This window comes from Takifugu flavidus, chromosome 14 (assembly GCF_003711565.1).
Source record: "Takifugu flavidus isolate HTHZ2018 chromosome 14, ASM371156v2, whole genome shotgun sequence".
NCBI classification, from domain to species: Eukaryota; Metazoa; Chordata; class Actinopteri; order Tetraodontiformes; family Tetraodontidae; genus Takifugu; species Takifugu flavidus.
This window is the reverse complement of record NC_079533.1, coordinates 14,563,606-14,586,269: the sequence shown is the minus strand read 5'-3', so window position 1 is coordinate 14,586,269 and position 22,664 is coordinate 14,563,606. Positions and strand designations below refer to the sequence as shown.

General features: G+C 46.9%; 1 protein-coding gene and 2 non-coding genes across 4 annotated transcripts in view; 1 reads left to right on the top strand and 2 right to left on the bottom strand.

The window, feature by feature from the left end:
• The window catches only part of sgcd (sarcoglycan, delta (dystrophin-associated glycoprotein)), a 113,931-nt gene extending 96,643 nt beyond the window's left edge, over positions 1-17,288 (top strand). For both annotated transcript variants that reach the window (XM_057054138.1, XM_057054137.1), the window contains 3 exons: positions 8,964-9,036; positions 11,773-11,896; positions 14,314-17,288. In XM_057054138.1, the coding sequence (XP_056910118.1) occupies positions 8,964-9,036; positions 11,773-11,896; positions 14,314-14,499 (383 nt within the window). In that variant the 3' untranslated portion in view covers positions 14,500-17,288. The remainder of the gene's footprint in view (positions 1-8,963; positions 9,037-11,772; positions 11,897-14,313) is intronic.
• On the bottom strand, positions 1,196-1,277 carry trnas-gcu (transfer RNA serine (anticodon GCU)). Its single transcript has one exon. It is a non-coding gene; the product is annotated as a tRNA-Ser (tRNA).
• On the bottom strand, positions 2,002-2,083 carry trnas-gcu (transfer RNA serine (anticodon GCU)). Its single transcript has one exon. It is a non-coding gene; the product is annotated as a tRNA-Ser (tRNA).
• Positions 17,289-22,664: the final 5,376 nt, after the last annotated feature.

The window sequence follows — 22,664 nt, the reverse complement described above, 5'->3', positions numbered from 1 at the left end:
CCTAAGAGCCACATTTTTTACTGCGTTACCGCAAAGAGCCACACCATACACATGGGCACACATGAACATCACCTCATCCTTTCCTCACACACACAGACCTCTGCTCAGCCAGATTTATTGTAAATGTCACACACCAACATGGTAATGACAGAATTTGACTTCTACAGACCGCGGGCCAGTCATTTTCAACAATGAACATTGTGTGCACTGTCTCACACACACAAATTCTCAGTTCAAATAAGTCCACAAACAAAAATATAATAATTAAAATATCTTTTTCCCTCTTACTATGCATGTTGCTTAGTGGGACTTCTGACATTCCTTGCTTTGAACAATCCTCTTCAAATCTGGCTTGTATTCAGTTGTTGCCACGCGAAGCAATTCTTTCACATGGGTGTCAGTCAGAACAGATCGATGCTTTGGTTTCACGTGTTTTAGGGTAAAAAAACAGACTCGCAGACGTATGTTGACTCAAATATTGACAGTATCTTAAGCGCAGCCCGTTTGACATTGGGGTATTTTTCCACTGGCACACTTTTCCAGAACTCAATAGCCCCTTCCCTTAAAGCAGGTTTCAGTTGGTGCTCCTCACAAAGATCGATCATCTCCAACTCAGCTGCAGCCTCATCTGTGACTGGCGGGGCTTTCCAACAGTGCGGCTCCACATTAAAGCGAGGAATGCAATCTGTGGCCTTTTCAGTTGTAGATCACGGAACCGGGTCACGAAGCTTTCGTGCATTTTTTCCTGCCATTTTGAAGGCGAACTTGAAACTAATTGTTTACTCAAAAGATCTTGTCCCTACTGAGAAACTTTGCGGTATTTTCATCTAACGCGCATGTGCTTTTGGCGAAAGTACCGTATTGAACTCAAGCGAAGCGAACACGCAAATTAAAAAAAACACAAACCCAAACTTCGATATGAACGATAGAGCCGCATCAAACCAGGCAAAGAGCCGCGGGTTGGCCAGGCCTGTTCTAACTCATTTGTTACTCATTACAATTCTTATGAGGAGGTTTCAGCATTAGCATGAACAAAAATCCCCTGAACAAAGTTAAAATTGGTTTCTCTCATGTGTGAAAGGTGAAGGGGCTGGAACCAACATGTTTGCAGTCATTTCCTTAAGCTGTCTGCATCTGAGATGAGCTTCAGATCTTCTCAGTCAGTGATCACTCTCAAACCCTTGAGAAAAAACTGCGACGAGGACGGGATTCAAACCCACGCATGCAGAGCACAATGGATTAGCAGTCCATCGCCTTAACCTCTCGGCCACCCCATCTGCTTTTCCATAAGACCTAATTAAGCCACACCCACATCCTGGACAAAGCAAGACAACCCGCTGCAGATGGGTCCATCACCTGAGTCTCTCAGCCACAAAATCTTCTGCTGTGATATCATGAAATGATGCCCATCGGCATGACACAAGAGAAAACTGTGGAGATGTCAGATCTTTGGAAAACATTTTCTGTTTTTTGACTGATTAACATGTAGTCGTAGATGGAGGTCAATAGTTTTCGCTTGTTAGTGGTGGTTAATTGGCTGGTGGTCATTCATGGTCGTGAGTAGTCAGATGTTCTCTTCAGCCTGAAACAGATCAACTGGACTGTTTTTTAAGACATCTCCTCCCTTCTCCTCCCACTTCAGAAGCTTAATCAGTTCTAAACTAACCAGTCTAAACCAGTCTCTATCAGCTATTTATAGACTTACAGCATTGTTGTGATTGTTCTTTACTCCAACTGTGCAGTTTCTTCTCCTTCATGGGTTTAGTAAAAGCCAAACTGGGATAAGCAGAACTTTCTAAAGACGTGGCTCTTCTCCTGCACAAACATACAGTTCGTTTAGGGTGCATGTAACACCCATGTTATAATCTTAACACGTGTTCGTTCAGTGTGAACCTCTGAGGGACTGACAGCTTCATCAGCAGGTGGTCACCACATGTCTCACAGGTGAAACCCCAAACCATCAGTCAGTGATCACCATTGTGATCTCTAAATGGAAAAGTGCGACAAGGATGGGATTCTAACCCACGCCTGCAGAGCACAACGGATTAGCAGTCCATCGCCTTAACCTCTCGGCCACCTCGTCTTGTGCCCTGGTACGACATCATTAAGCCACATCCATATCCTGGACAAAGCAAGCAGCCCCACTGCAGATGGGTCACCTGTCAGATTCCTGGAAATTACTTTTCAGTTTGCTTCACTACCTTTTGGTGGAGATCATGAAGTTGCGTCTACAGTCTCCTGATCTCCTGATCTCAGCCTTGTTGGAGCATCTATGATTGCTTCAGTTGTCTCATGCGGTCTGGAATAGAGAGGCTGACAGTCATCACCATGGTTACCTGGATGTTTGTGGCAATTCTGGTGAAATCTGCAACACAATGTGAATTGTGAATCTGTCAGGCTGATGTGGAGATGTTGCTCTCCACTCCTGCAGCTGGGCTCCAGTGGTCTCGATGGGTCTCTGAGTTCTCCACCAACATCATTGTGAACCATAAATGTAAAATTGCGACAAGGATGCCCCTCCTGGGCTACCACCTTACCTTGGTGGAGGGGTTTGTGTGTCCCAATGATCCTCGGAGCTCTGTTGTCTGGGGCTTTCTGCCCCTTGTAGATCCACCCATGGCACCCATGGGATTCAAACCCACGCGTGCAGGGTACAATGGATTAGCAGTCCATCGCCTTAACCTCTCGGTCACCCCAGCGTATGCTGCAGTATGACATCATTAATCATCCTGGAGATGGGTCTCTGAGTTCTCCTCCACCATCATTGTGGTGTTAATCTTCTTCTCTGGTGTAATCTTCAGTATGATCTAGACAGGACCATCATGAGTCTCTGAGTCACAGAAAAGTTCATCAACAGGTGGTGGCCACATTTCTCACAGGTGTAACCACAACCCTGCAGCGTCAGCTCTCTCGTCATTGATCACTATTATGACATTATGTGGTATCACTCCGCTGTTGAAAGTAGTCCCGATGAATGCATGATTTCCTGTAGTACCACGAAGCAAATTAGGACTAGTTGGACTGTGGAGAACATGCAGCAGGGGAATAAATTCCACCTTATTGCCTCAGGACATTTTTGTCCCCCCCCAGCACCTTCAGCACAAAGAATCACTGCTGTCCATATGCACAAAAAAACCTGACAGCAACCATCTGCCCCTGCCTGCAAGATCCTGGTGCCCCTCCTGTTAAACGTTGCCAGCGGCTCTTTGTGCGTCTGACCTGCTGTAATGAGGTATAAGATGGAGGACAGCTAAAAATATGTCACCATAATGTGTGACTGCCCCCTCCGACAATCAAGCCGCTCATCAGTCCAGCAGACACCTTCAGGAAAAGTCCTGGTCATCATCCTCCTCATCATCATCATCATCATCACCATCATCATCATCACCATCACCATCACCATCACCATCATCCTCATCAATGTACCCAAAGATCAGAGAGTGAGATGGAGAGACAAGGAAGGAAAGGAGGAGGGAGCAGGGACCCCCCTCCCCCCTCGAGCTGCTTACCTTTATTGGCCCTCGCAGCATCCTCATACAAATTTCGGTCATTTTGCCCGTGAATTGACAGAGAGGCGCTCTGGCCGGCCTCCCTTCGCTGGACCACCTGCAGCACTTTAGGCGGTCATTTGCTGGGGTTTATTATTTCAGGGGACAGACTGACATTTGCTCTTAAATCCGGCTCTCAGCTATCAACCGTCATTCTCTTTAATGGAGGACAAAAACCTAAAGTGGGAAACGCGTCTCCCAGTTATTGATATTGCTCCAGTCATCCTGCGGTGTGGCTCGATGCCCTCTGAACAGGGAGAGTAAATATGTCGCATCTGTAACTCGCCGGGCCTCATCTCGCCATCTCTCAGAGACCTCATCAGAGTTTAATTCCCTGGAAATTAAATTAAGAATGAACAGCGGTCGACGGAAGATGAAGGAACAAGTAAAGGCTCTGAACACTAGGGAGCGAATCATTTCATTTCCCTCCAAGTTTCTCCCAGTGAAAGCAGTTGAAGTACCTCTGGAAACAGTAGGGGGCAGTGTGGCAGTGCAGGAACTGTAGCTAACAAATAGCAACGTCCACTGCTGGATGCGTTACTGAACCTCCTCTCTAACGTAAAGAACACACGGATGTTTGAAAACTGGGATAGTTTTAGCATGTTGCCTGCTTTTGCATGTAAAATGAGCATAAACGAGCCTTTAATTCTGCTTCACTAACAGGCTCATCGGGCTAGCAGCAGCTATCATACGGGACGGATTTCTGACAATGTCATGCTCGTGTCGGCACACGAGCCGCGCGTATAAGCTCCGGTTTGGACGACATCATCAGACACGTCCCTGCAGCTTCCTCACTTCTGCCGCTGCTTCCTGTCCCGACACTAACCAACGTCAGGTTTCGACTCGCTCGGCGACGGCGCAGCATCGCCCTCTGGCACTTTAATATCAGCGCAGGTCTCCATAACACCCGATTTCCTCCATAATAACCATAATGCCACCGACAGCTCTGGCACGAAGGAACAAAGCCTCTGCCCTGTGGCGGAGGGGCCGCCGTTTGATGGCAAATCTTTCGTTGAGGCTTTTATAAGGTCAGTTAATCTTCCATTTGGACTCTATTTTCCTTCCCTAATGTTGCTCTTCAAGGACAAGGGATCATTTTTGGAGGAACGCGTCGACTTTGATTAGCAGTCGGTTATAATTTACTATTATTTTGGAGAAAAAAAACAGGTTTTCAAATATTTATGCGTTTCTAAGACAACCTCTGAAGCCACGCGGGATCACTGGCAAAGAGGGGGAGAGGGAGGAAGTCAAATTGGAGGGAAAAGACACAAAAGAAGGGCGACGGTGCAAATCCGAGGGAGTGGAAGGAGATGGAACATGAGGGGATGAAACAAGTGTACAGAGAGAAGAACGGAGAGAGAAAGCAGGACACAGGGAGGGAAATGAGGTGTAGAAGGAATGGGTGGATGAATGGAGAAACACAGGAGGAAGAAAAAGGAAGGATTTGTTCGAGGGGGGGGGGGCTTTTAGAAAGACCAAAAGCAAAATAAAGAGTTCCACAGTCTTTGAAAGTGTCACTGTTTTCCACCCAACATCACGCTACCCTGATTTCACTGCTCAGGTGAAAATAGGCACCAAGGATCTTTCGTTCTGTTCCCGTCGCAACATCTTAGCTAATGCATGAGAGGGAGTGCGCTGTGGATCATCAAAATAAAGGTCAGACAGGAGCGTGTAGGAGGAAAAAAAGGTTATTATAATTGTAGATTCTTATTTTCTTACCAATAGGGGGAGCTAGGGTGTCGTCCTGTGAAGCACAGAAGTTTTGCTCGCGCACACTCAAAATTTCAGGGCCAATTTACAAAATGACAGCCGTAAAAAAAAGCCAACAGTGAGCATCCAGGTAGAGAGAAAGAAATAAAAATGAGAGAAGAGAGGGAAAGTAAAATGTAGAGGGAAGTAAAGGAATAATGAGGGGATGAAAATGAGAGGGTGGAGAGGAAGAGAGTGAGATGAGGCATGAAAGGATGGAAGGAATGAGCAAATGTCTTCAAGGGAGGCTAAATGAGGGCGTTGAGGAAGTAAAAACTATGACACGAGGGGGTTATTCCTGGAGAGGAGGGGGATGGAAGATGGGACGGAAGAGTGGAGGGATGGGATGGAGGCGAAGGAGTCAGGAAACAGAGTGGATGAAGGAGGAGACACAGTATTTTGGCTGCAGGAAGTTGAAAAGAAACCCCGAGATGAGTCTCCATCGATCGGATGGTGAACGTTTACGAGGCAAAAGGAGAGAGAGAAGGAACGGCAGAAGGGTGCAGGTGGGACAAATCGATCCGGGTCTCTGGGGAGCACTTGGACCGGCAGATGAGGCCTGATTACATCGCTGTTAAGGAGAACGAGACACAGTCACACACTCACATGTTAGCTTGCTCGCACAGCGCCAACACCCACACGCGTGTTTGTGAGTGACAGCTCCTCACCCAGTGCATGCTGGGATGATGTGCTAGCGGTGCCTCTGCTGTCACTGATGCCACACTGGCCTTGTTAAACACGTGTCCGTCTCTGGACGGGTCTGTCAGTCAGGCGGCGGCGTCATCCAGCTCCGTCAGCGGATCCTGGCAGGAAAAGCAGAAATGACTCAGAGTGAATGATTTCTTCTGGGGAAGAAGTGACTGGCGGCATCTTTCCTGGCTGGCACTAATCCTGCGGACTCTCCCCGATGACAGTTGAGAGTCTGTCAGCAGGCTAACGCAGTTAGCTTGTCTTCCATTTATAGCCCTCCTGTTCATATACTCGCTGCTTCTTTGATTTCATATTCAACTCTGGCTTTGATCTCCGTCCTGGTTCTTTGCTCTCTAATCTGCGGGCTGCGTTCCCTGTTTGACAGCCTAAACTCAGTGTTGAGGTGTAGAATTGCCTCCCGGTAATGAAAGCCGCTGACTTCTTTGGAGCGTTCGGAGGAGAAAGGCCAAAGCTCCTTGGAAGGCTGTGCTGCCTATTTATTAGCCAGGGCTGCTGGCTTCACCTGCAGTCTGACTGAAATACTAAAGAGGAGGAATATGACACACGGCTGCAGAGAAAAGCAGCGCAAGCTGATGACAGCGCGAGAGGCAAAAGATAATAGAGGGCAGGAGGTAAAATATTAAATGCCTGCTTATTAAACTTCCTGCTTCTGCACAATTATGAGCGGCAGTTTTGTCTTTAGCTCCTCATAATCTGCAGTTTGATGTTTGGGCTGATTTTCTTATGAATGAAAGAGAGATCATACTAAAATGGTGCTATGCTAATTTACATGAGGTACCAGCAACATGCTAACATGCTGAATGCTGCTATAGCACTGGGGTTTTGGATGTTCCGCTGGCTGTTGGCCTTTGGGAGGGAAATAAAACAACACCAAAAAAAAAAACCTTAAATATGACACAAAACCTTTAATCAAAATAAGATTTGAACATCTGAAGCGCCCCTTTGTGTTGCCAGTGTCCTGTGGACAAATACACCCATTAACTGGGCAGTTTGTGCGCTGCCCAGCGGAGACAGGATGTTTCTGGGAACCGTGCGCTCTCAGCGGGTGCTGTGTTTGATAATAACACACGACAGCAGGTTATCGTGAAATCACCCAGAACATCAGAAATTCAGCCGCGTGAGCCGCTCAAGGGGCTTCAGACAGCGAGACAGGAAGCCGCCACATCTGCGCAATAATGTTCTGGCAGTCATCCATGGCGGCGTGTTTCCTTCAGGTACGCCAGTGCTAACATTTACTCGGAGCACGTGGCAGGACTCTATAATCAATAATGATTAAGTCTTAATCAAGTATAATTGTGATCCATCTGAGAGTTTTACAGTTCCTTAAAAAGTTGCTGTTTGTTCACAGCTGTTTTCATTTATTAGCCATGCTAATTTGCTTTGTTTCTATTAGCGCCGTGTCGTTTTAGAATAAATAAACAAACAAATATTGCCAATATATGTTCCATATCACAAGAGCAGCTGCAGGTTGAACTCTGGGAGTTCTGCAGTTGCTTAAATTAGCTACAACAGGAAATGCTAACAATAGAAAATCTAAAGCTGTTTTCATTTATTACTCGTTCTGATTAAATTCGTTTTCCTTAAGACTTCAGATATGGGAGAACTTAAGATACTTCAAATATTTGTTTCTTTGATCATCCCTCGGATAACTTAGTTACAGGTAGCAGCAGCTAGCTAAAGCATGTATGCATCTGTTTGCATGTTTATTATTATAAACTATGATGACTGACAGATGTCGATGGTTGAAACAAATGATTCCATTAAAACAGCAAAAGAATCAGTAAAAGTGCAAGAAAATGGAGATCTTTGTGCTAAGAAGCATCACGAAGAAGGCTGAATTTTGTTTTGGGATCAGGGCTGACCGAACGTGTGTGTGTGTGTGAGTGTGTGTGTGTGTGTGTGTGTGTGTGAGCAGATGATATCATCCTCTGGTGCGACGACAGCATCATAAACACAAACATGCTGGACACACATATTCATTTTTAATGGTGTCATTTATTTTTCCTCTCTCTCTCTCTCTCTCTCACACACACACACACACACACACACACACACACACACCACCAACACTCGGCCAGACCACGAACACATCACGTCACACAGATCAGAACAGCAGATGAAGGTTTTATTATTCAGCAAAGACCGTCCGAATGGCGCCGTCACACTCTAATAGAAACATCAACTGTGTCACCGTGTCAATAAACGCTGCATTTTAAAGGGCCCAAGTCCCTTCTTCACACTCTTTGTCAAAGTCACTAGCGTAAAAAAATTACTTTCCTGTCCTTGAGTTCGTGATTTAATATCTAAAAATATTTTCATTTTTAAGTGTCACCCAGCTGGCCTTTGTCTCCCCCTGCTGGGTGGGAGGCCTTATGACACCCTGGACTCACATCGTCTGGCTATCATTATTTGAAATATTAAAATTCCGCGCCGTGCGCGATGCTCCATCGTGTTTGAACTTTCCGTCCTTGCGCTAAGATGAATTAAAATGACGGTTCCGCCATCGGGCACGACAGCCAGGAGCCAAAAGAACGCTTTTTGTTCTTTCCATACCGGCGGAGAGCTGGAATTTCTAACGACGGGCTTCTGCTTCGTCCTCACCTCTGATCCAACATCATTGAACTCTCGAGTTCGTTTTTGGAGCGCCAGCAGGAGGTTCTAAACGGAACTGCAGGGTTCCTGAAGGCGGGTCTCTTCGGAACCAGCTCGCCGGTTTGTTCTTACGTTTTTTTCCACGGCCGGATCGATACCACAGCGGCTGGATTCATAACAAAAACATGATATTCCATTAGAGGACTCCTCAAACGTGCGCGGCTCCTTGTTAGCAGCGAGGCGAGACGAGGGCCTTGGCGCCGAGCGGAGCCGTATGGATCGGCCGAGTCGTGGAGATTATGTCCATTGATCGGGGGGGCGGAGCTTGTGATTCACATCTGATGTCGCCTCCTGTGATTTCAGGGGCCGAAGGAGCCGTCTTCAGCAAATCTGTGGAGACGTCGCACGTCAGAGCCGAGCCCTTCAAAGAGCTCAGGTGAGTCGGGAACCAATATATCTCTGATATTGAGCTGAGCTGGTGCAGCGCGGTGATGGTTGACCTTCTGGAACGTTCTCCTGTCCTCTGGATCTCTACAGCTCTACCAGACTGACCACTGGGTTCTTTGTCACACCCCTTAGCTAGAACATTTTCCTCACTGCAGCAGAATATTTTTGCTAATCTTCTCCAGATCTGGACCTCTGAGCTCTGGAGGCTGTTCTCTGGACCTCCTGGTTCTGTTTTTACTGTGAAACCTCACAGGTGTAAGTCAGCCCACGTCCTGTCCAGTTATCAAGGTGTAGAACCATCAAAAGAAGAACCCAGAGCTGAAGTTTAGGCTTCAGAGGATTTCTGCACTGACTGAAGGAAAAGTAAAAAAGAGGAGGAAATCACAGTTTTAAGATGATTAAGGCACCTGAAATGGAGATGAAATGAGTGTGACTAAGGTGAGAAATAAAGGTGTGAGGGACACACTGGGTGTTGTCAAAGAGAATTTAAGGGACAAAGACGGGAAAAGATGAGATTTAGAGCAAGAGAGACAAAGGGATCAAAGAAAGAGGAGCTGAAAGTGGGTCCAACATCTTCAATGTCAGACGTCTGATGGCGTTTCATTATAACGCTGTTTTTCTGAAATCTGGGATTATCACAACTGTCTCCTCATCCTGCATTCAGCATCATCCGTCTTCACAGGTCGACGCATCTTTGGTGACAACCAGCCAATTGAAAGTGAAATATGGCACAAACACCTAATGATGTGGGGAAGAGAGCTGGTCCAGCCGAGCGTAACAAAAACCCCATCTCCCCCTGACGCCCCCCCACCCCCCCACCCCCCCAGCAGGGCGCAATCGCAGATTCAAATCCTATTTCACAGATTAACCCCGTCACACCCGGTGACGTCAGCGTTGTTTTCCTCGGAACCATAAGTGCCACATCCATCCGTGGGGCCCCGTCCTCGTCCTCAGGATGTGCGTTTGCATCAGACAAGCGTCTTTGTGGCGGTAAAACAGCAGCGCGCCTGGATTTGATAGTGCGTCATGATGGATGTCCCGAGCGGCTCAGAGCGGAGATAACGAGGATGGATGGGAAGCTCTGGGAAAGGAAGTGGAGATACGCAGGATGAGGAAAACTTCAATCAGAAATAATGACTTCTGTTTTAGGTAGAAATCCGGATGTTTGTGGATTTTACTGAACATCAAACCCACTTTAGTTCCAAACGTTTCACCAAGAACCTGGACATCAGTCCGGTATTCTGTCCACCGAGAAGGGGAACGTTTGGTTCAGTCCAGACTGCATCATAAGGGGAGAGGGGGAGGTGTAGCCTTTGAAAACAGGCGTGAGCATGAAGGTGACACAAGAACTGTTTACGGACTCCTGCGTGAGGATTAAAACGCGGCTGGGATCCTCCCAGGAAGCCGCTCGGCTGGACTCATCCCTGCAGAGGACGCCTCTGTAGACTTCCTGTCATGGAGCGATAAAAGATGCCACGTTTGCACGACAGGCCAGGGGTTTCTCACCACATCCAGCTGGAGGCTTTTACGCCTCTACAATATTAATAAACTGTTTATTATTTCAGACCGGAGGCCAGTTCAGGAGATGTGTGTTCAGATCGCTAGCAGGAATGCGATGCTTTGCAGATGATGTTGACCTATACTGCTATAGTTCTATACATCTGCTTATCTCCTCTCTGTTCATGGCTTCACATCTGGGACTGCGACCAAAGGTTAATAAGTTCTCCCGCCTCCTCCTCGTATCAACCATCTAAAGATAACAGGAAATGGGGCTTATTGACAGCAGGGATACTGTGAACTCACACTGCTTCAAACCTGAGGACAGAATTACCTTCGTCCACACACGTCCCCCGTCCAATCACCTGCTGTTTTACAGACGTGGTTTTCAGAACGCTCCGGGCTCATAAACACAGGTGCTACACTCTGGAATCGGGGCTGCGGTTCCACGCAGAAAATCACAGGTTAAATGGCAATCTGGGAGAGCCGATCGCTCTGTGAGCAGCTGAACTGATGACCTAAATGCTGTGGTGGGGACAGACCGTTCCCACAGTTACTGAGATCAGTGTGGGCCGCAGGAGCGGAGGTAAAATGGACAGAGGGATGGAGAGACCAACGGAGGAACAAAAGCACAAGCGAGCTGGAGTGGCGAGAGCCAGCCGAAGCAAGAAAGAGGTGAAGGAGGAAGAGTTGGAGGAGATGTTAGACCAGGTCTCTCTTCTTTTTCACTCACATTTGTTGCTACATAAGTCGTGTTTTACCCCAGAGGAAAGCTGGATTTTAACTCAGCCATCTTGGCGTCGCTTCAGTCCCAGAGTGGGACGACCTTCAGGCTCGTCCTCTCAAAAATGTCCCCTCGGTCCTCCCAGACCGCCGCTGACCGTCGGCAGAAGGGGGATTCTTCTGTTAAAAGATGATAAAACAAATCTGCGCTGCCTCCTGTGGGTTGTCAGGATGACAGATCGCTCAAACGCTCTAATAAACAGGTTTTCAGAAGCATGACTTTTGTTTACGAGAACCCGGCTTCAATTAGACCCCGATCGTTTCAGCAGCAATTTAGAAAAACTCTTTAGAAAAACAAGAGGAGAGTGGCTGAATTGACCGCTGCCTCAGCTCAAACCGGGAGCTCTTGTTCCTCTTCTCGGAGTTCTGGGAACATACGGTCGAACATGCAATTAATGTCCACAGCTCAGCTGAAAACGTCACTAACGGATCTTTGTGTTCCCAGGCTGGAATCTCCGACACGTTCGCTGCTGATGGAAGCCCCCAAAGGCATCCAGATCCTGGCTGAGGCCGGAGACATCCAAGCCATCTGCAGGAACGAGCTGCGCCTGGAGTCCAAAGACGGAGAGGTGGGTCCTCAATTCTCCTGCTTTCACTTGTACTGTACTGGCTATACTGGGTAGATCACGCCAGAGCTGCCAAACTGGTTGTTTTGGAAGCAACACAGAGGAGAAACGATCCCACGCTGTTTTGTATTTTCCACAAAATGAGCTAATTATCTTTGTTAAGGACCTCCAGAGCTTTCACCGGCGGTCAACGCCAGAGTTTTTTGGGTTTTTTTGTCCTCCGGCCATTCTGGCTGATACTGGAATACCGCCTGTAATCAACACTTCTCCTGTCCAGGTTGTAGAAAACCCGAGCCAACAGTCAAATCACTGGCTGGCTGTTGTTGGACGTCCACCAGAATCTCTCGCAGAAACTTTGAATCACGCATTAAACAACTTTTCCGGGATCCTTATCAACTTCCCAGCCCTCTCGTATCCCTCCCCTCCTTTCTCTGCCCTCTTTCTGTCTTTAACTTTGCTTATCTCCCCTTTTCCGTCTCGCTCATCCCGTCTTCGTCTTAATGCCGCCTCTTCCCACACACCCCTCCTAAATTCCTCCATCCATCTCGCGATTGGTTACGCACATCAGGCCTCATATTCCGCACAGTCGGCTGCACTGATAAAAGGATTTCCCACCACAGGTTGCGGCAGTCGTGTCATGTCAGATCTGTTGAAATCAGCAGAGGATTAGTGGGAAAAGAAACTGTTTCCCACAAAAACATTTCCTCCGTTTGGCTGATACGAGACGCTGACCCCAGGGGGCCCCTCAGGAAGGTGCCCTTGGGTTGTTGCAGGCCAGAAGCCCCGCCCACACCACCTTTCCTTGATGTTGTCTGTTGGACAATTAGGCCGTTGTACTGATGATGGTCAATTTGTGTAATTACAATCAGGTTCTCATGCTCCATTAGTGCAACAAATGTCCATTTGTTAGACTTTTTGTCTCTCTCACACACACAGGCGATCAATCTCTCCTCCACACCCGTCGGGGCCGCCGCAGCAATAACAGTGCCGTTGGCCATTACCCACAATCCTCACTGACAGACACAGGAACTCTCTCTGAGACCAGACCGTCCACATCTCACCCTGGAGGCTGACTAATGGCTGAGTTTGGACCCTGCAGCCTAGTGTAAGCTAGCTCTGCAGGGAGCAGGGGTGTAGCCTTAGCACCAAGTCTAAATCTCATCAGGAGGTGCGCCAATCGACGTTCCCGTGGCAACATCAGCATCATTTTGCAATAATTATCACAGGAGTGTCCTGAGCTCTGTACAGTCGGTGTTTCTCCTGGGTTTATGAGGCCCGTCCAGCCCCATGCGGACAGCGCTTCCGACTGTCTTCCCGTGACAGATTTGTTCCCTGGCCTCCGTCTCTTCCAGCCGACTGAGAGTGTACTTTAAAGTGCTTTAAATGTGTTCCGGGTCATTTGGTTACGATGCCTTCCCAAGTTGCCCAGTAATGGCTCCTGTTACCTTTTTATGGCCTGAGAGCTCCTCTTCTTCAGAAGCCCCGCAGGAGCCTCTCAAGGGTGGGCGTGAAAACGGCGGGGGGTTCGTGTCAGAGGGGGAGAAGGATGGTTCTGTTCCAATCAACCATCCACTGAAGGGAGTGAAGAGAACAGATGGACGACAGACGTTTTTTACGAAGGAGTGAAGATGAAAGAGTGCTCTCCTGCTGCGTTTGGCTTTCAAATTTACGTGATGTTTCAGGTTTTAACCGCAGAACCTCTTGATAAAGCAGCAGCAGGAGGGTTAATGAGGATTATCTGGGTCTTAATGAGGCTGAAGATGGCTCACGGGTTTGCTTTCTGCCACAGATGCAAGAGTTTGTTTCCTTCCGATGTGAAGAACCGTAAAGACGAGTGACCCAAAGTGTGGCTCAGACTCACAAAACCTTGTCGAAAAACGCTCGTTTCCACGTCCACTTAGAGCCTTTTTAGAATTATATTCAACTTTTTACTATTTTAAACAGATGCGAACGGCTGAACTTCAGAAACTTTGCCTGAAAGACGGAGCGAATCAGCCGAATAAGCTGTTAAACACAGAGATTTTGCTGACCGACCCACCTGAACTGCGACGTCCAGGTGATGGAGGGATGAATTTTCCTGTTGAGACTGAAAAATGACAAGATGAAAAGACTAAATCACTCACTCGAGGGGATTTCCAGCATGGGTGGATGGCTCTCCTCCGGCTCTAAAAGTCATTTATGTTCCTCCGGCCATCCGCTCCACCGAGCCTGGAAACTTCCAGGACAGTTAGGAAGAGCTGTAAAAAGACTCCATAAAGCACAGAACGGTTCTCACCTGTAGGTTAAAGACAGCTTACCCGGCACATTTTCACCTGTTTTGGCCCATGTGGGACCAGTTTGTCCCATTCAAAGTAGAAAAGTCAGAGTTTCCACTTCACCTTTCCCTGGAATTCTCACCTTTCTCTTTGACTCCACCCCAGATTTCCCTGGATGCCCGCAGGATCCGTCTGATGCGGCTGCCCGAGGGGAAGGCCTCTATCAGCTCCTCATCCTCCGGGACCAGGCAGAGCGTGTACGAGGTCTGCGTCTGCCCCAACGGGAGGCTTTTCCTGTCCCAGGCTGGCACCGGGTCCACCTGTCAGATCAGCAACAACGTCTGCCTCTAGGACTGACGGACACGGGTGTGACAACACACGGAACAGACAGGAAATAGACCCAAGTACACATATCTGAGGACTTTAGGATGCAAACGGATCCCCCCCGACACACACACACACATACACACTGATGTTAGGCTCGATTAATGTGTCGCTAAGCTAAAAGTTTCCACTGATTTTGTCTTTATAACATCATAAAGAACCAAAAATATGAAAGATGCGCAGAATTGCAGGTTTTATCCTTCATTTCCATCACAACGGCAATGTTGGACAGTTCTAACATTCAAGACACACACACACATATACACTTTTCCCCCTGGAGAAAACTGAGGGAATCCTCCAGAGGTAGCCACGCGTTCCCTGAACTCCAGTTCAGTACCAGAATCACTGGGGTGATCACCCATGGCAACAGGCTCCGCCCACTGCATTTGTCCGGATTTGTCCTGCTGCTTTTCAGATGTGTGCAGAACGGAACGTTAGCCCGTCGGTGACAAGAGTCTGGATGTAAATCCAGTCGACTACCTTCGGGATGACGGCGGTCATCTGTAAAAATGGTTCCGTGTTAGTCAGCTTCAATCCAGCAGAGTTTCTGCCCAACGCGACAGAACATCATCAGGTTAACCCAGTAACTTCTGCTGACGTCGGCTCTGTTAGCTTCTTTTTTTGAGGTTTCGGTTCTATTTTCTTTCCTTCCCGAAATGAACGGAACTCCGTTCTTGTGGATGGTGCCAGAAGAGCAGGAGAACCCTCCTCAGTGACCTCCTCGGACGTCAGCGGTGATCACCCTACTTGTTTCTCGCACTGGGATGTTTATTTTTTTAAGAAAAGGACAAACTAGCGCGAGCCGCTCTGTTGAAAGAGGGGAACTGTGCCTGTGCCTTATGTCCATGCACCTGTGGCAAGAAGAAGCACATCACACTGACTTTTTTTGGCATCCAGAGTCTCCAGATCTCCGCTTTCACTTCTGTTTTATTTCCCAGAATGCAAAGACCTTCAGCCATGTCGAGTGCAGCACCCCCTGGTGGCAGCACCTGACCCTGTGAAAGAATGAGGAGGATTTCTCGACAAGTTTTAACGCGATGATATATTTTTAATGATCAATTGCTCAGTGTGGTCCTTGTGGAATTCAAAGGTTTCCCCACTGATTTCCTCACAGTTCGAACCTCTGCTTACCGCCTGATTTCAGGACACTTTCAGAGTTCAAGCTGAACGGCTCTGTTCTCTTCTGTGTTAGCATAAAGCAGCCATAACGATGGTGTTAGCAACAGTGCTATCGCTAGCAGCCCAGCCTTCTAACAAATGTAAATCAGAAAATCTGATTGGAAACAGCGCCCTTCGGTTTGCTTGGTCCTGTTTTAGGTGATCGTTTTTCCCGCTCTCTTGTTTTGTCATCGGTAGGTTAGCTTTCGTCATCAGTTGCCTCTTTTTCCTGTGGCCGCCAAAATTGTCTCTTTTGACCTGAACCGAATCAGATGTCAACTAACTGAAACCAGTACGCTTCTGAAATCAGGGTATATTTATCGCATAGATGGAATTCCCGGATAATATGGAACCGTTAAATGATTTCAGTGTTTCGGTCAACAACTGTATCACGATAGCCATAAAGTAGTTTTTCCAGACACCCGGTTTGGCCATCAGGTGGCGACGTTTTCTACATCCGCTGTGTCTGTTTCTGCAATGCTATTTCCACAACCGCCATGTTCTCACGCTGCAAATGACTCGCATACCCCTGACAACATGAAGTGAGTCTCGTTCTGGTTCAGTTTATGGTACCAGATCTGGAGGCAAAACCTTTTCGGGAGTCAGGTGTCCCACATTTATCTTCTCTGCTGCTGTAAATTAAAGGACATTGAGAATATTTCACAGCTAACCTGAATCTGATGTAACTGTTTTTTGGGTCTTTTTTGTGATACATGTCCACAAGAGAAATCCAGATTTTTCTATTGTTGTATATGTAAATAATGTACACATAACCGTTGTGCATCGGTGGATACACGACCACGGGGGGAGACAGCTCTCTTTTACAAAACGGAAAATGTTTTTTTATCATTAACATCAGTCTGTGTTTTTGTACTAAAGCTGCAAAAAGAGAAAAGCTCGCATGTAGAGAAAAGTATACGATGTTTGCCTGTGGAGAACAGATGGCTTTAGATCTTCTCCTCCTCCCTGGGCTCATCTCTGCCGCTCCAGACCTTTCTCAAGCTGTTCCTGTCGTTCTCCGGGGCTCCAGGTCTTTGCATTCTCAGGTGTGCCGTGTGTGTAGATTTTGTGCAACGAGTGATTTTTTTCTATTTTTGTTTTCATCTGCTCTTGGTGGGGCAAGAGAGAAAAGAAGGGGAGGAGGAAGCGACGCAGCAGGTTGGCAGATCGGATTAACTCCGATCTGACAATCAGATCTTTTCAACATTTACAATCCCAGGAAGTTCGTAACAGCGTGTATACCGAGTATTTGTTTCTCTAAGATCAAGCTGACACATTTGGATTCTCAGCGATGCTAGCTTACGCGTCAGCTAGCCTAATCAAAAACATCAAACAGGAGAAGCATTGCTTTCCTGGGGCCCTGAAGGCAGCGTCTAATGCCGCATCAGTATGTGAGGAGATGACTGACAGAAGGTCGTATTTTGAGACCCAAACAGTTCACAGGTGACTCAATGAAGCTGTTTTTCACCCTCTCCTTCTTTTTCTACACACTGGGGTTAACATCCGCGTGGAATACTTCTGATTTTGCTGATGGAGTCTGAAACTGCCGTCCATGAAGTCATTTTCAAAGATGCCAAAATAAAAGACGTTTGCTCAGACGAGGGCGTTTCTTTTGTGCCTGACAGACATGAGCTCACTGCAGCTCTTTTTAAACCCTCCGTCACTGAAGCGCTGCTGAAAGAAATCAATAAAGTAAGAAGATTAGAATTGTAAGAATTAATGTCATGATTAACGAGCGACGAGGCCAAAGAATCACTTTATTACAATATCTGACATTACTTTAAAGCTAAAAGCGACTTTAGAAAAAGTGGCTCATCGAGCCTTGACACTGCCTTAAAGGTCCGTCGTTTGTCTTTTTCAAGAAATATTACCACTAATCAAATATTTACACGTTTGAGTCACTGATGTGCTGCTCTTTTACTTCTGGAGCCTTTTTTAAAAAAAAAACCAAAAAAAAAAACCTGCCCAGATCACCAAAGTAATGACGCAAAGACACAGCTAAAAACAGTCGTTCCAACCCGGCCGAGGACCTGAAGCAGACCTAGTTCTCCTCCCATTTCTTTTTGCCTCGCTGTCACCTCTGTCAGAGTCTTGCCTCATCTCTCCCTCGTTATTAAACGAGCGACCTGCCGCCACCTCAGATCAAACAGAACATTGTTTTCCTTCAGTTTGTGAAGACGGACAAAGACGCCTAGAAAAGGCGTCGCATCGCGCCGCTCATTAGCTAAACCTCACCTCCAGCTACGGACACACGGTCTCCCCAGTGTTCATAGACTGAGGGGACCAATATCGGACAGTGAGACACATCAAACCTCCTCATGTCCATATGAGGACAGAAAGCTGTGACACGGTAGCTGCAGAGAAACCAAGGATTATGGGTACCTCCTGGCTCTCGAAAATAAAAATATTCTTAAGCTCGCAGTGAGGGCCTAATGGGCTTGATTGGAAGTGTCTGTTTCTATATTGGAACCATCGGGCTGTAGATCCAGCGTGAGAGTCCAGAGTTTTTAAAGCACACGTTTGTCTTAAGTTAACGGTTGTCCATCCTTGGAAACCTCATTGAAGAAAGGTGAACTTCTAAAGACAGAAATAAAGACAGAATAACCCAAACGACCCGCCCCAGAAACAACGCGGCGAAACAGACGTGTAACAGTTGGTCCATTTATCTGTCGAGGTTCTTATTGTTGCTGAAACACTCCGAAAAACACGTCATCCCGTCCTTATTTCCTCTGAGTTCATCCCCCCGTGCAGACGCTGACTTCATGCTCTGAAGACAAACAGCTTTTCTATCAGACAATCAGCAGAACATACAACAGAGGCTGCACAGTGCGCGTTCGCGCCCACACACAACCGTCACGTTCACACATGCTGCATTCGTGAACTACGACTAACCTGAAAGAAATAAGAGCCTTATTTCAGTTGCAATTAATTTTGGCTGATTTCTGGACGCCTCGGTCAGCGGACTCTTGATATTCATGCATTCACTCGTTCTTGGAAGGACAAACTTAAACAGGGGAAAAGCGAGGTTACGGATGGTTGGCCCAGTTTAAATCGATGCCATTGCCATCTTGTTGAAGCCATTCACGTAAAAAACGGATTACCTGCACATTATTAGGTGAGAGGAGGCTGGGAACAGTAATTCAAGCTAATTAGCCAATCAATGAGTTACAGCGACCATATAGCTCGGCCATTATATTTTTTGATAACAAGAGAAATTATATTGAAGTAGGTTGTGGTTGCCTGGCAACAAAAACGTGCAATAAAAACCACAATAAGATGCTAAAGGTTTTTAATTGGCATTCTGAACAGCCCAGTGGGATTTAATGATTTACTGTAACTAGTTAGGCTTTTTGGTTGCCGACGTTGTTCTGAACCTCATTTCCTGCTTCTTCAACAAACTGCTCACTGTTGAGGCAACGACAGGGAAATTTTCTCACTTTCCAGCCAGTTTGGAGTCCTTTAATCTTTTCTTCTTGCATGTTCTCCTAGCCTGCGCTAGCTCGGCCCAACATCAACGACGCTTTTTCACCCAGCGGTTTGTAAATGCCGGCTAGATAAAGGTTAGCGCCAATCCTCCATCCTAATCAGGCTCCCAGTTGGTGCTGGTTCTGTCCCAGCAGAAGCAGGAAACTGGACTTCCTTAAGAAAACCCACGTAGAGCCGGGGATTGAACTCATCACCTTCTGTGTCTGAAGCTAGAGTGCTCAACCCTGCACTTTGAAATAGTCTCTTTCTGCCTGAGTTGGCAGCTTAACGAGGTCTGCGTAATAAAACTGATGACGCCCAAGTTTAGATTATGGCTAAAATGGTGCGTTCACGGACAGTTGGACACCTTTGTTTCAATCTGGCAGAATAGTGATGATGAATGTTTCTCTCTGTGGAGGTTAGGGCTGGGGGGTTGTGAGGGGGTTGGAAGCACATCAAACATTCCTCCCACCTCTAACGCCACCGCCAACGATGTTGGCAAAGCCTCAGCGCGTTGATGATGAAGATCCACGAGCTTCACTTTGTCCGTCACTGCAGCTGGAACATCCAATGATTTATTCCTGCCACAAGTGACCCAGACTGCCCCAGTCAGAGCAAATTCAGCCAGTTTGGGTTTATTACCACACTATCGCACAGACGGCCAGAACTGCTGGCTCCCCTTGTACACACACACACATACACACACACACACATACACACACATTGGATGATAGAATGTATTCCAGGAATAAGACAGTAGCAGATTTATCCACACACACCTTCATTGCTTTCATCTATTTGCGATTTACATGAGGTCAGTATATTTTTCCAGCGTTGTGTTGTTAGCATGAACGTCCGGAAGGGGCCCTGATATGGTCGGCCATGTTTGTTCTGGACACAATCTTCCAGAATAGAACGGACACAGAGAACGAAACGATCTGATGCGGAAACTAAAGTGAGACAGCTGAATGAATGAATGAATGAATGAATGAATGAATGAATGAATGAATGAATGAATGAATATGAATCAGCAAATATGGAAACAGAAGAGGAAGTTACAAAGTTTGGTCTCTCAGTCAGCGTTGGGGGAGTAAATTCTGCCTTTAGTGTATTTATTTTTATTTTAGGAATAATAATCTAACACCTCTGTGTGTCCTAGCTTGTTGTTCCACGAACTCAGTGGTTTTCAAAGTAGGGAGCGCGGCCCCTGAGAGGCCGGCACAGGATGTAAGGGGGCCTCAAAATATTGGAAGATGAGAACATTTTTAAAAATAGCAAATAGAAGCTACTTATTTTATGCAATATCATACATATAATTTAAAATAAAGTAGCAATGATTGAATTAATGTCTTGATGTCAGGCAAAATAAAGCCAAATATTGGACCACACACACGGCAGCAGATGTGATTCTTGGCTGGATCCCTAAAACAAACTCAGCCCACACTTGACAACAGTCTGAACGCCTGGTAGCAACAACATTTTCTCTATTTTCTGCGCATTTGTAATTACTGTCAAGTAATACATTTACGATTCCTCTGTTGGTTCTTGTGTTGTGCAGCATAAAGTTCTGTAATCAAGGCGGAAAAACTGAATTAGCAGCTGTAATTGAACCAGCAGCACACTGAAGAATCTCTGTCAACCACACTGACGGCAACAGCAGAGTCACACAGGGACTCGCACGGGATGTGACGCTCACACATGGCTCCTGCACTCACACACTGAGAAAATGAAGCTGTTTCATTGGACGGCAGAAAGCAGAGAAAAACTGCTCATGCGTGTAATTATTAATCAGCCACAGCAGTAAAAGTCGCAACATGAGCTCAGATTTTTCCCTAAAGGCCTCAAATGTTTGCAGTCGGTCGTGTTTTTAATGAGATCTGATCAAACTGTGCTAATCAGACGTGTTCCCACGTTCCCCTGCCGGACTGCTCTCTGCAAGAACGACAGAACCTCAACTCACCAAACCTCCAAACTATTTGGTTCTGTTCAATCCTTTGGCCTCACAGGGCGCAGCGCTGTGTGGGCGGAGCTTGACACCATTACATTGCTTTGATGTTCCACCTCTATTGTCGACCTCCTGCTGGGTGAGAGAGATCAAAGCACTTTTCTGCAGGCACATTGCTTAACTTCATTAAAAACCTGACCAGAAGCTTTCTTTCATTTATTCGCCCCGTGTCATTAGCTACATTGACGGTTCTGGGGTCTCGTACATGTTTTTACAGTAATCAGTCAAATCAAGTCAAAGTAAAGTTGCAGTTTACAGACTGGATGCTTCTCTTTCAGAAGTTACATAAATAACGAGCTTTTACTGGTAGAAACGAGGAGAAAACTATACATTTGGTGACATTCAGATGCTGAACTTGTTCCTAAAGGCCCCTCTCCAGCGCTGGGTGGAGGACTTTCCTGAGGCAGAGGGAGGAGTTCCCAGCGGAGCTTGTGCACATCTTTCTCTTCATAATCTTCCCGCTAATGGAATCTCCTGCGAGAGATTGTGTGAAGGCTTTCCTGAAGAGCACTTCAGGCTGCGTTCATCCACTTGACCCCGCTGACCTCTCTGGAGACGTGGTGAGTTAAACAAAGGCTTTCAAGAATTTAGACTCCGCTGATTCTCACCTGAGAAGATAATCAGCTTTTATCCCAGGAGTTAAAGCATCAGAGCTTTAGTGAAGGAGCAGCTCTGCCTTCCTCCATCGACCACCTGATCCCGTCACTACGGCTGTGTCGGAATGTTCTGATCGAGCTTCGATACCACCACGGAGAACAGCTGTAGGACGAGAACTGCGGTGATTATTTTACTACGAATTTTCACAGTTTTGGAGTTTCTGATGGAAGGTTTTATATTTGTTTATATATTTTTCCTGGCCCTCCAGCGACCTTGTGAAGGTCACTCAGCCTGCTCGATGACTGAAATGTCAGCGGTTTAGTTGGCAGATTACGGCTGCTGTAATTAATCAGATGCGTGTTGATGTGGATCAACAAGCGCCGCGAACGGGGACACGTTGGTTTCAACTGAGCCTCTTTAATTGTTGTGCGTCAATAACAGCAAACTTGGAGACGGAGACCCGGTCAGCGCAATCGCTGGGATTAGCTTTATCGCTCGGCAAACGGCTAGCTCCACGTTTTAATCTCAAGTGATCGTAAACACTCAGAAAATCTATCCTGGCTCGCATCAGCTGGATCACTGATCAGTTCTGGGCGTCTTAATTAGCAAAAACTCTTAAAAACAATGAGGCGCAGTGAAGTGCGGTTCGCCGCAGACGCTGTTTTCCGTTCGTGTAGCTAATTGTGCAGCGAATTCCAGGTCAAACCTGTTTGTTTCACGTCGCTCCCTGCCTCCGATAAACAGCTCTGCATTCGTTTGGAGGTCTGACACCAGTGCTCCCACTGGCCGAGAGCCAAAACAACCAGTACCAACCGATGCCAGACTGCTCGTATGGCTGAGAAGAAGCCAGCGGAGCTGGAACGTCATGGTGCCCGAGCGGTAAACAATCCTGAACCGAAGGATTCTG